The sequence below is a fragment of the Rutidosis leptorrhynchoides genome, chromosome 3, assembly GCF_046630445.1.
Source record: "Rutidosis leptorrhynchoides isolate AG116_Rl617_1_P2 chromosome 3, CSIRO_AGI_Rlap_v1, whole genome shotgun sequence".
NCBI classification, from domain to species: Eukaryota; Viridiplantae; Streptophyta; class Magnoliopsida; order Asterales; family Asteraceae; genus Rutidosis; species Rutidosis leptorrhynchoides.
Window position 1 is genome coordinate 540,593,888 of NC_092335.1, and position 13,136 is coordinate 540,607,023.

Here is a 13,136-nt window from a genome sequence, read left to right on the forward strand (position 1 = left end):
TAGATGATTCTGTTTTTGATGAAATATTTAGCGAATATCTTGCTCCTTACTTATTTCAAATTCTTGCGGAACATATTCTTCATCATCCTTCGATATTAGAAATTCTAAGATATTATCATATCTTTCATTATAAATATCTTCGATATTTCTGAAGATATCTTCATAACTATTATCATCCGAAATTATTTATCTCTTCACGCTATCTGTGTTACATCATAAAAGAAACTATTTTAGTTTCTAAAATCTGAAAAATTCAAAAAAAAAAATGGATGTTTTGAAGTAGTGTTGGGAACTGAAGCATGAGTTAATATAATATAATGACACTTGATCAACGTGATTATATTACAGTAAGTCATGCTGAGTTTCTAATGGAACGTGATAAAGGTTCACAGATCCCACCCTCATCATGATCCATGTTACATAACTCTTTTAACCTCTAAACATATCAAGAAAATATTTTTCTTGATGATTCGGTCTTTTTTGAATATTTTGGTAATTTGACAAATCAAGATCGTGCCATTATGATTACCTTCTCTGAACAATAACTATGTTCATCCAAAACTCTATACCTACGAATTCTGGACCATTACAAGAGATGCCTAATCGCAAGAAGAAGAAACGAAGGGACAAAGCTCCGAAATAGAAATTGGAGTATAAATCGCAGCAAATAGGAGGGAGTATTAACTGTGAATGACAATGATTATAGAAGACAGGAGTAGGGACATTAAAATATAAGGGGAGATATAAAGCCCGATAACAAACCTGAAATTACAAACCGTGTATATCAATGCGTATAGCAATATAAAGACACGGAAGAATGATAAATACAACAATCCCTAGAGCATAATAGAAATAAACAGATTCTTCTGGTGGGAGCTGGAAAAGAAGGATGATTGTGGCAAACGTCAATATTAGGTCAAGAACCAGAACTGGATTGAGCATTTTCACAATTTTTTTTTAATGTATTAACTTTGCTACAGTAACACTATTTCAAAATGAAAATGTATATATTATATATATATTAACAAATAGCGAGACGATGATTTATAGAAGTAAATGACCAAAACATTTGAAAGTTTAAGATATACTATGAGTGGTATAGTTTATGGATAATTTAAGACTATATTTTGACAAAGGTACGTGACACGAAACGTAAAATGCAAGTTTTCTAAAGGTACAAAAGGACATTCGAAAAACTGGAACCGGGACATAAGTCGAGTGATGACGTACGACTTATCGGAACAAAAATTACAAGTCAACTATGCACGCGAATTTAATATAATATATAATTAATTATTTAAATTATATATATTATATTAATATTTTATCATGTCGACAAACAAATGGACAAATGATTCTGAGCTGGAAATTGAGGCCATGCGATCGCATGGCCATCATGCCCAAAATCCATGCGATCGCATGAGGCAAAATTTCAGGCCAAGTGCTATAAATTCTCGAGTTTTGGCCAGATAAATCACACACACATATATATTATTTTTACTCCGTATTTATTTATTTTATTATTATTATTATTATTATTATTATTATTATTATTATTATTATTATTATTATTATTATTATTATTATTATTATTAATAAGATTATTATTAATCTTATTATTTTTATTATTAGTGTTATTATTTTTGCGATACAAAAATAATAATGTACATAAAATATTACGACGGAGTGCTGTCCAAGTAATTTTTCAAAACGAGTTTCCGAGAAAGCTAGAGCTAAGGAAAATATGGGTTATTGCCAAGGAGGTTATGGGTAATATTCGGGGGTATTTTTGTGAATCAAACCTCGTGCTTATTATCTCCAATGCGTCTACGTGCTTTCCTGCAATATTGTATATCAATATTAAACTGTGAGTTTCATATGATCCCTTTTACTCTCTACATTTTTGGGCTGAGAATACATGCAAATGCTTTATTAACCGATATACAATATTTATATGCGTGAGTTTCATATGATCCCTTTTACTCTCTACATTTTTGGGCTGAGAATACATGCAAATGCTTTATTAACCGATATACAATATTTATATGCGTGAGTTTCATATGATCCCTTTTACTCTCTACATTTTTGGGCTGAGAATACATGCAAATGCTTTATTAACCGATATACAATATTTATATGCGTGAGTTTCATATGATCCCTTTTACTCTCTACATTTTTGGGCTGAGAATACATGCAAATGCTTTATTAACCGATATACAATATTTATATGCGTGAGTTTCATAAGATCCCTTTTACTCTCTACATTTTTGGGCTGAGAATACATGCAAATGCTTTATTAACCGATATACAATATTTATATGCGTGAGTTTCATATGATCCCTTTTACTCTCTACATTTTTGGGCTGAGAATACATGCAAATGCTTTATTAACCGATATACAATATTTATATGCGTGAGTTTCATAAGATCCCTTTTACTCTCTACATTTTTGGGCTGAGAATACATGCAAATGCTTTATTAACCGATATACAATATTTATATGCGTGAGTTTTATAAACTGTTTTACTAAATGGATACAAATACTAAAACTGATTTTGTGTGAGTTTCATTGATCTCTTTTTAATTGCTTTTGCAATATATTTTTGGGCTGAGAATACATGCACTTTATTTTAAACGCAATGGATACAAGTACATACTAAATTCTACACTGAGTTTGAACCGAAAATCCCTTAGCTTTGGTAACTAGTAACTGCCAGTTATAAGAACTGGTGGGCGCGAGTAGTAGTATATGGATCCATAGGGCTTGACATCCCCGTCCGAGCTAGAGCGCTAGCCTTTTAACGGACGTATGCTATTTGAGAAGCGTACACGTTGGTTTGCGTGTATTATTAAGATGATTATACAAAGGGTACAAATTATATATACGTTAAGTTTAGTTACCAGGGTGCTCAACTTTGTAGAACCGATTGATAAACGTTTCGGATGAAACAACTGAAATCTTGTGATCCCCCTTTTTTGTAGAACCTATTGATAAACGTTTTGAATAAAACAACTGAACTTTTGTAATCCACATTGATATACGGATTAAGTGTAATATTAAAACTATGAACTCACCAACCTTTGTGTTGACACTTGAAGCATGTTTATTCTCAGGTTTCCTAGAAGTCTTCCGCTGTTTGCTTATATGTTAGACAAGCTATGTGCATGGAGTCATACATGGCATATTTTTCAAGGAAACGTTGCATTCACCAAATCATCACCATGTATCTTATTTTGACTGTACTGTCAATGGAAGTACTATTGTAAACTATTATTTACAGTGATTGTCTATATGTAGAAATCATCAGATGTTGAAAACCTTTGATTTAAATATTCATTTATGGTGTGCCTTTTCAAAAGAATGCAATGTTTACAAAACGTATCATATAGAGGTCAAATACCTCGCAATGAAATCAATGAATGACGTATTGTCCATATGGATTTGGAGCGATCGTTACACATTCGGGGTACGAATGCTTTAGTACTTCGAGATTATTATGCAGACGAGAGGTTCTGTTTTGGGGATATTCCATGCATTAAGTTAACGTCGGTTACCAGGTGTTCAATCCATATGAATGATTTTTTATCTCTATGCAGTTTGTGAAATGCCTGATACGAGATGTGTATTTATGAGAAATGAAAATCTTGTGGTCTATTAAAATTATGAAATGATTATTTATGATAAACTAATGAACTCACCAACCTTTTGGTTGACACTTGAAAGCATGTTTATTCTCAGGTATGAAAGAAATCTTCCGCTGTGCATTTGCTCATTTTAAAGATATCACTTGGAGTCATTCATGGCATATTTCAAAAGACGTTGCATTCGAGTTGTCGAGTTCATCAAGATTATTAAAAAGGCAATTATAGTTGAATATATTATGAAATGATATGCATGCCGTCAACTTTCGATGTAAAGCAAGTTTGTCTTTTAAAAAATGAATGCAATGTTTGTAAAATGTATCATATAGAGGTCAAGCACCTCGCGATGTAATCAACTATTATGAATCGTTTATAATCGATATGGACTTCGTCCAGATGGATTAGGACGGGTTATGAAAGAAAATGGTATTACGAACAGGTTTACCGGTAAGTGCTTCAGGTTCTTCGCCAATAGGGCAATGTGGTGGATGGAAGGGATCACCTTCTTCTTGTCTCCAATGATTAAGTAAGCTACGAACCCATCCCCAATTCATCCAAAATAGATGATGACTAATTGGTTGATCTATTCCGATTACGCTGCTTTCGGAGCTCAGGTCGAATTTCATATCGGAATAGCTGTCGGAGTTTAAGGAATTTGAACTAGATACGGGATCCATCTTGTATAATTAGGGAGATGATTTTTGATATGAAATAGATTATAGAATTTAGATTGGTACTCTTCAATACATAATTTACATATGTATATACAATACCAAAATTCCATAAATCACGGAGGAATTTTCGGAAGATTTCAAGCAAAGTTTACAGTAACAGATATGCCAAGATATGAATTTGTCTGTATACTATCTATGAAATAAATGCAAGAAAACGCGCCTAGACTTAGGAACGATAAGCAAGTAACTTCTAACAAAAAATGATAAGAAAAACTCGGTAAAAACAGATACGGTCATAGTGCAGACTCACTAATGTATCCTAACAATTACCAGTTAAACACAGTAATTCAAATTCTGGTTTCGTATGACCTCAGGCTCTGATGCCAACTGTGATGACCCGTCCAAATCCATTTGGACAAATACATCATTCATCGATTTCACAGTGAGGTACTGACCTCTACATTGTAGGCTTGTAGCGACCCGACCAAATCATGTTTAACGACGCCGTCTATGTAGGTCCCATTACATGGTCATAAGTCTTTAAGACAAAGTTTGACCGAAAATATGTCGCATTCATTTCATAAGTGTGGATGTTTCAAAGTTTACAAAAGTAGTTTCTATAACTAGTACATAACGATGTTTAAAGTACAAATGAAACACGTGCGACACAGTTTAAAGTAGTCAAAAGACGCTCCACATAAGCAAGTATACTCGACATCCAATGCAAGTATCAAAATAATGAGCGGAAGCATGTTTCACATATCGTTCAAAGACCTGAGAAAAACATAGAAATCTGTCAACGAAAACGTTGGTGAAATCATAGGTTTAAGTAAGTAAGTGAGTAAAAGTAAGTCGAACCACAAGATTTGCAACATTGATGAAATAGTAGTACATTCTAAAAGTTAATATTCACGAGCACCCAATTATCAAGGCTTAACATTCCGTCCATTGAACCCCATTAATAGTGCTAGAACAACACTGTTTCTCGAAAATATATTTCATCTGTGGACGGTAGCGAACCGTCCGAGATGAGGGTTTGTCAAACCCATATGGCCATACAACATAAGTTCACGCCTACACTTACACACTGCAAGAGTAACTAATGATAATCGAATTGAGGATTTTGTTCTAAACTCGTATGTAGAATGTTTGTTTTCCTCTACTTGTGTTCACTTAGTTAAAAAGAAATGTTTATGTTTTCTCATCCCAAATGTAAGTTCAAAAGAGTAAAAGTGGGACTATGATCTCACCTTGAGCGTAAGAGCAAATAAGTACTTCAACAAGTAATGTGTGCAAAGAACAATGCTAGTCTTGACCTAAACAAATAGGTTGTATCAATAACGATAGTCACGATTGGTCAAAGATGTTCAATTAGTCCTATGGCTCGTTACGACTCGATTATGTAGCATGTGAAATAATTTGTCAAGTTTCATGCAAGATACAAGTATAGAAACAAGTTAGGAAGGTTGCATAATCATTTGGTTAAGTTTGACAAAAAGTCAAACTTTGGTCGGTCAAAGTCAACGAAAAAGTCAACACGTTCGGGTCGGGTCCCGAACTATTTTTATGAGGTTTTTATTCATATATAAGCATGTTAGAACAAGTCTCATATGAATCGGAGGTCCATAGCGTGCCAAATATTTTTCGTATTTTGACCAAGGAGGTCAGAAATTGGACACGGTTTATGCCGCGCCGCGGCCCCAAATTGTCGCGCCGCGACAATACACGGGAGCTGGTACCTGGCCAGTTTCAGTTTTTCTAAGTCCAAACCAAAATCTTTTCATGCACAAAGCACAAACCGTAACCACTTAGAACTCGCACCCTATATCGTTGGAAAGCTCTTTTGACAAGGAATACAACTAAACACATTTCACTAACCGAAAACATTAATTGCAATAATCGACTTTTCAAATCAAATGATCAATCAATGCACACATTTAATGCTTCAAATTTTATAGGTGCACATTTATGATTTGGGCATTTAATGAATACATACAACACGCCGTTTTGTAGGTAATCGAGCATACAATACAACTAACTACTTACCAACAACAATTCATGGCATTCAATGCATCAAATATTCATTTCAAGTTCATCAAACCCTAACCCAATTTCACCAAAATCACTAATCAAGTTTATGGAGTTTTCTCGAGCAACCTACCCATCAAATTGAAGTTAGTGATACTAGGAACACATTTAATACATGAATTTATAACATTTAACAACATTCAAGCAACCAAATCACCAAATCAAACACACCAAAGTTCATATTCAAGCTAGTTACTTCAAATAACGAAATTGAGCATATAAATCATATAATCATGTTAGACTTGAGCCATAGACACTAATTAACAACTTTATAACTTAAAAACATCAAGAACACAAAATCTAGTGATTTTAGAAAGTTACCCAAACTTGATGAAATCGGTATGAAATCGAAGAGGAAGTTGCAAGGATTCCAAATATGTAATTTGTTTTGATTGAAGCTTGCTTGAACGAATTTAGATGATGATTCTTGAAGATGAAGATTGAGAGAAAAGTTGAAAGTATTAAATGAAAAGTGAAAATGAAAATGGAAAATAATGGGTGGAGGAGATGGAGTGTTGACCATTTGACCTAGTCAAATGTTTGGCACTTGGGCAAGTTTGGTCCCTCTAGTTCCATTCGGGTGCGTGAATTACCTAACGAGATAATTTAAAACGCATATTAACGGGAGATGTTATAAACATATAACGGAGTTTAAAATAGTATAACGGAAAGGTAAACGAAAAAAGGCGGGATGTTACATACATGATATGTTTTGTAAACATTGCATTCTTTTGAAAAGGCACACCATAATTGAATATCAAATTCCAAGGTTTTTGACGTTTGATGATTTCTACATATAGACAATCATCGTAAATAATAGTTTAAAATACTACATCCGTTGATAATGCAGTCAAAATAAGATACATGGTAATGATTTTGTGAATGCAATGTTTTCTTGAATAAAGCATGTATGACTCTATGCACATAGCTTGTATAATGTATAAGCAAACAGCGGAAGACTTCTAGGAACCTGAGATTAAACATGCTTAAAAGTATCAACACAAAGGTTGGTGAGTTCATAGTTTTAATGTTACGCATAATCTGTATATAAAGGTGGATCACAAGATTTCAGTTGTTTCATCCAGAAACGTTTATCAAAATATTCTACAAGATTGAGCACCCTGGTAACTAAACTTTAACGTTATAATAAGTACCCCTGTTTTAACATACATGCAACCAACATGTACAATACACGTAAACCAACGTGTACTAACTCAAATAGCATACGTCTATTTTATAGTTCAGGCTAGGGTTTCTATACCTGGAACAGAAGGGGATGTCAAGCCCTATGGATCCATATACAACTACTTGCGCCCACCAGTTCTTATAATCGGCAGTTACTAGTTACCAAAGCTAAGGAATTTTCGGTTCAAACTCAGTGTAGAATTAAGTATGTACTTGTGTCCATTGTTTTTAAAATAAATTGCATGTATTCTCAGCTCAAAAATATAGATTGCAAAAGCAATTAAAAAGGGAGCAAATGAAACTCACCTTAGCAGCACATAAGGTCATTCACCGAAATGTGACCGAAACTTGGAATGCAAAATAACCGTATATCTCAACCTAGAGAACATATGTTGGTCAATACATGTCTAACAAGCTAGGTCAGGTCATAGTGTATCACAATCCTAATGCTCGAGACCGACATGCAAAAGTTAACAAAAGTCATCTCAAAAAGTCAACTTGACCCAATATGATCTTTAAATCTATACATGTTTATTAACATAGTATAAGTCTTGATAATTGAACGAATTTATAGTTTATCAAACTCAAAATATTACTTATTTCAGGAGTTATATTATATTTGAATTATCATGGCAATCAAAAATATTTTATTATTTCACATAGTTTTTCCAATACTTGTAGAATCAGATTATAGTGTTTATAAAGCTTTAAAACATGATAAGATGGTCAACTTTGACAATTGTTCAACAAAACAAGACGTGCCTTATATAGAAATTCATTTATTCGATTAGTAATATCTAAAAATCCAATTTATCAATCTAATAGACAAGTTGTTTAAATATTAGTTTACAGTTTCAAACACAATTTCAATTAACGTCAAACATAATTCAGTTGACCATATCTTTTAATCCGTTCATCGAAATCACGCGATTTCTAAATGAAAAGTTGTTAATTTTTCGATAGCTTTCCAACGACATGCATATCATATACTTTATATCAGTAGCATATGTATCAAATTCGTGATTCATCATAAACTATCTAACGACAAAATTAAAGTATACAAGCATGTATAAACATATATACTCGAGCACTAGACCTGGATACACTATTAATGTATAAAAGATAAGATATGAATGCTCACGTATCAATATTGTGATTCAATATTGTAGGAAAGTACGTAGACGCAACGGAGATGATAAACACAAGGTTTGACTTGCGAACAATACCCATGAACATTACCCATAACCTCCATAGCTATAACCCATAGTTTCCTTAGCTTTGACTCATTTGAAAACTCAGTTTGAAATCATTTGAGCAGTACTTCGTCGTAGTATTTTATGTATAATACTAATAATAACATTAATACTACTGATAATAATAATAAGATTAATAATAATAATATTAATCTTAATAATAATAATAATAATAATAATAATAATATAAATATAAATATAAATATAATACAGAGTAATTTATGTGTGTGTGTGTGTCGAAGCAGAAATGTGCGAGCTTTATAGATGTTTGCTGAGATTGATCCCCATGCGAGCTTTATTAATACTACTGTAGCAAATAGTGTTTTACTGTAGCAAAGTCGTTTTTACTGTAGGAAATATTGTTTTACTGTAACAAATAGTGTTTTACTTGTTCATCTTAAACGTTTTAGTTAACTTATCTAAATATCAATCGAATCAATAAACGAATGTTACTATCGTTTACTAAATAACTTGAAATTATATATATATATATATATATATATATATATATAATGTACATAAATCAGTTTTTAAATACGCATTGCAAGTTATTTATGAATACTTAATATTCCAACTTATTGTATATATATATATATATATATATATATATATATATATATATATATATATATATATATATATATATATATATATATATATATATATATATATATATATATATATATATATATATATATTTACAAATAGAGGTTCGTGAATCGTCGGTCAATAGTCAAAGGTAAACTGAATATATAACATTAGTTCAAAAATTTTGAGAATTAATATTACAGACTTTGCTTATCTTATCGAAATCATATAAAGATTAAGTTTAAATTTGGTCAAAAATTTCCGGGTCATCACAGATACCAATGATGAAACATGACTAGGAACTTCGAAATCAACAGGTTTAACTCACACAAAGGCGGAATTAGTGAATCAAACCATTCTAGTGAATATTGTGCTTTTTGAGATTAATTAAGTTAAACCACAACAATGGATGTGTGATTAGATTTACACCTAGAGCTATTATTCACCTCTTGAGTGATTTGGGTTGAGAGAGAATCGGACAGGCTACCAGATCTGAGTGATGTGTATGTAAAATGAGAGGCTTAACCTAAAATGAAGAACATAACACTTATATACCCCTGCTGTTGACTCAACTGTGCGAGTCAGCCCGCACTCGTACGAGTAGGCTGTCTCAGCCATACGGGTGATCACTCAATCGTATATGTTTACATAGATTAGGTTTGTGACTCAGATTAGAACACTCGTGCGTATGAGCTTGTCAGCTGTACGAGTGAGTCTTCACTCGTACGTCTGATTGAGTCTAAAATAGTCAAACTTCCATATCGCATTCCTGCAGTACCTGTAACCACATATAAACACAGATAGGATAATAACGAGCGATCAGGGTAGCCCATAAACTGAAGTACTAATCACAAACGTAGGATAGATGTCTAGGGACTTACAGAAAATGCATCAATAAAAGGTATATGTGGACTTCATTCCGGACCAAGGTCAATCATGGCAAAGATACTAAGGATGGGGTATTACTGGCCAACCATGCACGAAGATACAGTCACGCTCTTACGAACCTGTGAGCCATGTCAGATCCACGCTAAAGTTCAAAAATAACCAAAGCAAGAGATGATATCGGTGCAATCAGCATGGCCTTTCTCAAAATGGGGCATAGATCTAGTAGGTCCACTCACCGAGGCCCTAGGAGGCTACAAATGGTTGGTAGTTGCGATAGACTACTTCACAAAGTGGACAGAAGCAAAACCACTAAGCATCACGAAGGGGAAACATATAGAAAAATTCGTCTGGGAACACATCGTGTGTCGGTTTGGGATACCCCAAGAAATCGTTTCGGATAATGGTAAACAATTCGCTGAAGGCATCTTCCCGGGGTTCTGCGAGAAACTGCAGATAAAGCAAACCTTCACTTCCGTCTACCATCCACAAGGGAACGTACAGGTTGAAGTAACCAACAGGGAGATCTTAAAAGGCCTCGAGAAGCGATTGGGTAAATGCGACCAAGGATGGATGGAAGAACTCCCCCTAGTTCTATAGGCTCACCGAACCACCCCCAAAAGGAGTAACGGAGAAACCCCCTACAGTTTGGTTTACGACACTGAGGCGGTACTGCCAGCGGATATACAGGTATTAACCAATAGAATCGTGAACCTTGAAGAGAACGAGGAGAATCTCCTTCTTAACCTTGAACTCATGGAGGAAAGAAGGGAAGTTGCGCTGATTCGGGAAGCATCATACAAGAAAACGATTGAGAAGTATTACAACAAGCGAGTCAAACCATCGGTATACAAGGTCAGGGACTATGTCCTAAGGCTCAACAGCACTAGCAAAGTAGAATACGAAGGGAAGATGGGTCCAACTTGGGAAGGCCCATACATAATCTCCGAAGCCTTTGGGAATGGTTCATACAAACTTGAAACCATGGAGGGAAAACAGATCCCCGGAAACTGGAACGGAGTAAACCTTCAAAAGTTTTATTACTAGACTTTTAGCTGTATGAAAGTAGGAAAATTTGTAATGGGTAGTTGAAACTTACACGCTTCCTACCACAAGAAATTTGAATGCAATCCTACTATCTTTTGAAAACACCAAGCTTAATATTGTAATACTTACCATACTTATGCAATATGCAAGAGGTAACCCAAGAGGTATACCAAAGCTATTGCAGAGTATTCCCAAGAGGAATACTTGCCATACTTAACCAATATGCAAGAGGTAACCCAAGAGATATATCGAAGCTATTGTAGAGTATTCCCAAGAGGAATACTTGCCAAACTCTAGCAATATGTAAGAGGTAACCCAAGAGGTATACCGAAGCTATTGCAGAGTATTCCCGAGAGGAATACTTTTCAAACTCTAGCAATATGCAAGAGGTAACCCAAGAGGTATACCGAAGCTATTGTAGAGTATTCCCAAGAGGAATACTTGTCAAACTCTAGCAATATGCAAGAGGTAACCCAAGAGGTATACCGAAGCTATTGCAGAGTATTCCCAAGAGGAATACTTGTCAAACTCTAGCATTATGCAAGAGGTAACCCAAGAGGTATACCGAAGCTATTGCAGAGTATTCCCAAGAGGAATACTTGTCAAACTTAAGCAATATGCAAGAGGTAACCCAAGAGGTATACCGAAGCTATTGCAAAATATTCCCATAAGGAATACTTGCCAAATTCTAGCAATATGCCAGAGGTAACCCAAGGGGTATGTCGAAGCTGTCGCAAAGTATTCCCTACACTCAAGCAATACACAAAAAGGTATTAGGGAAAATTCTACAAGGAAATAAGTGCACATATTTCGGCACTAAAGGGTTACACCTAGATGAGTGAAAGGCAGCCAAAAACCCCAAAGACATAACCTGCTTAAAAGTTAAATAGAGTAATGACACATAGATGGGCATGACAACCCACAAAATACTGAATACAAATTGTTTATAGGCAACAAAGCCCCAAATCAGCAGGTACGCATGCCTGATAAAAGTACATTAGATATAAGATAATTAGTACATAGGTCACTACAGCAAAAGAGTATCATGAAACAAACCAACCACAAAGATCATTACTCCGCAACCAAGGTAACGAGCTCCACAGGCTTAGCATCAGAGTGAGCAGCAACAGAGGCTACATAGTTGAGCTCAGCATCGGCAAAACGAGCACGTGCAGCATCAACAAGGGTTGAAGCCTGATCGGTATACTTCGGATAATTTCTAAGCTCAAGCTTGCCCTGTTCGGATAACTCAGTCAACAATTTACACCTCTCCTCAAGTTTGCTAGCAAGAACAACATCACCAACAAACGTGCTCAACTCTTTGCTGCGAATAACCTGCCTGCAGACATGTGGAATGACCTGGGTAATCACATCAGAATAATCTACTTTTAAACCATCAAACCTCTTATTCTGATCTACCAACGCTTTCGTTTCCTGACGGAGAGCCTTGTTCTCTTCTTCCAAGTCAGTAATCCTCTTTTCGTCAAGCTTCTGTTTCTCCAGCATGCTCAGAATCTCACTCTTGGCTGATTTCACCTCCTCTTCCCAAGATGTGTTGAATAACAATTGCTCCTGGAGCTTCTTCACATACTCTTTGGAAGATGCATTGACATCCCTAAGCTCTTCCACCTCATTCTCTAGGCACACAACATCGCCAGATTTCTGCTTCAAATGGGACAGGACGAGGTGGTTATAAATAGTAGAATGATAGCAATGAGCGGTATAAACATCAACAAGCTTAGAGGTATCCACGAAGGCATCTTCGAACTCAGAA

At 34.8% G+C, this 13,136-nt stretch overlaps 1 protein-coding gene across 1 annotated transcript; it reads left to right on the forward strand.

The window, feature by feature from the left end:
* Nucleotides 1-10,489: 10,489 nt before the first annotated feature.
* LOC139901988 (uncharacterized) lies at nucleotides 10,490-11,362 on the forward strand. The gene is made up of 2 exons (XM_071884647.1): nucleotides 10,490-10,868; nucleotides 10,995-11,362. Exons 1-2 carry the CDS (start codon nucleotides 10,490-10,492, stop codon nucleotides 11,360-11,362), a joined length of 747 nt encoding a protein of 248 aa, XP_071740748.1.
* The last annotated feature ends 1,774 nt before the right edge of the window (nucleotides 11,363-13,136 follow it).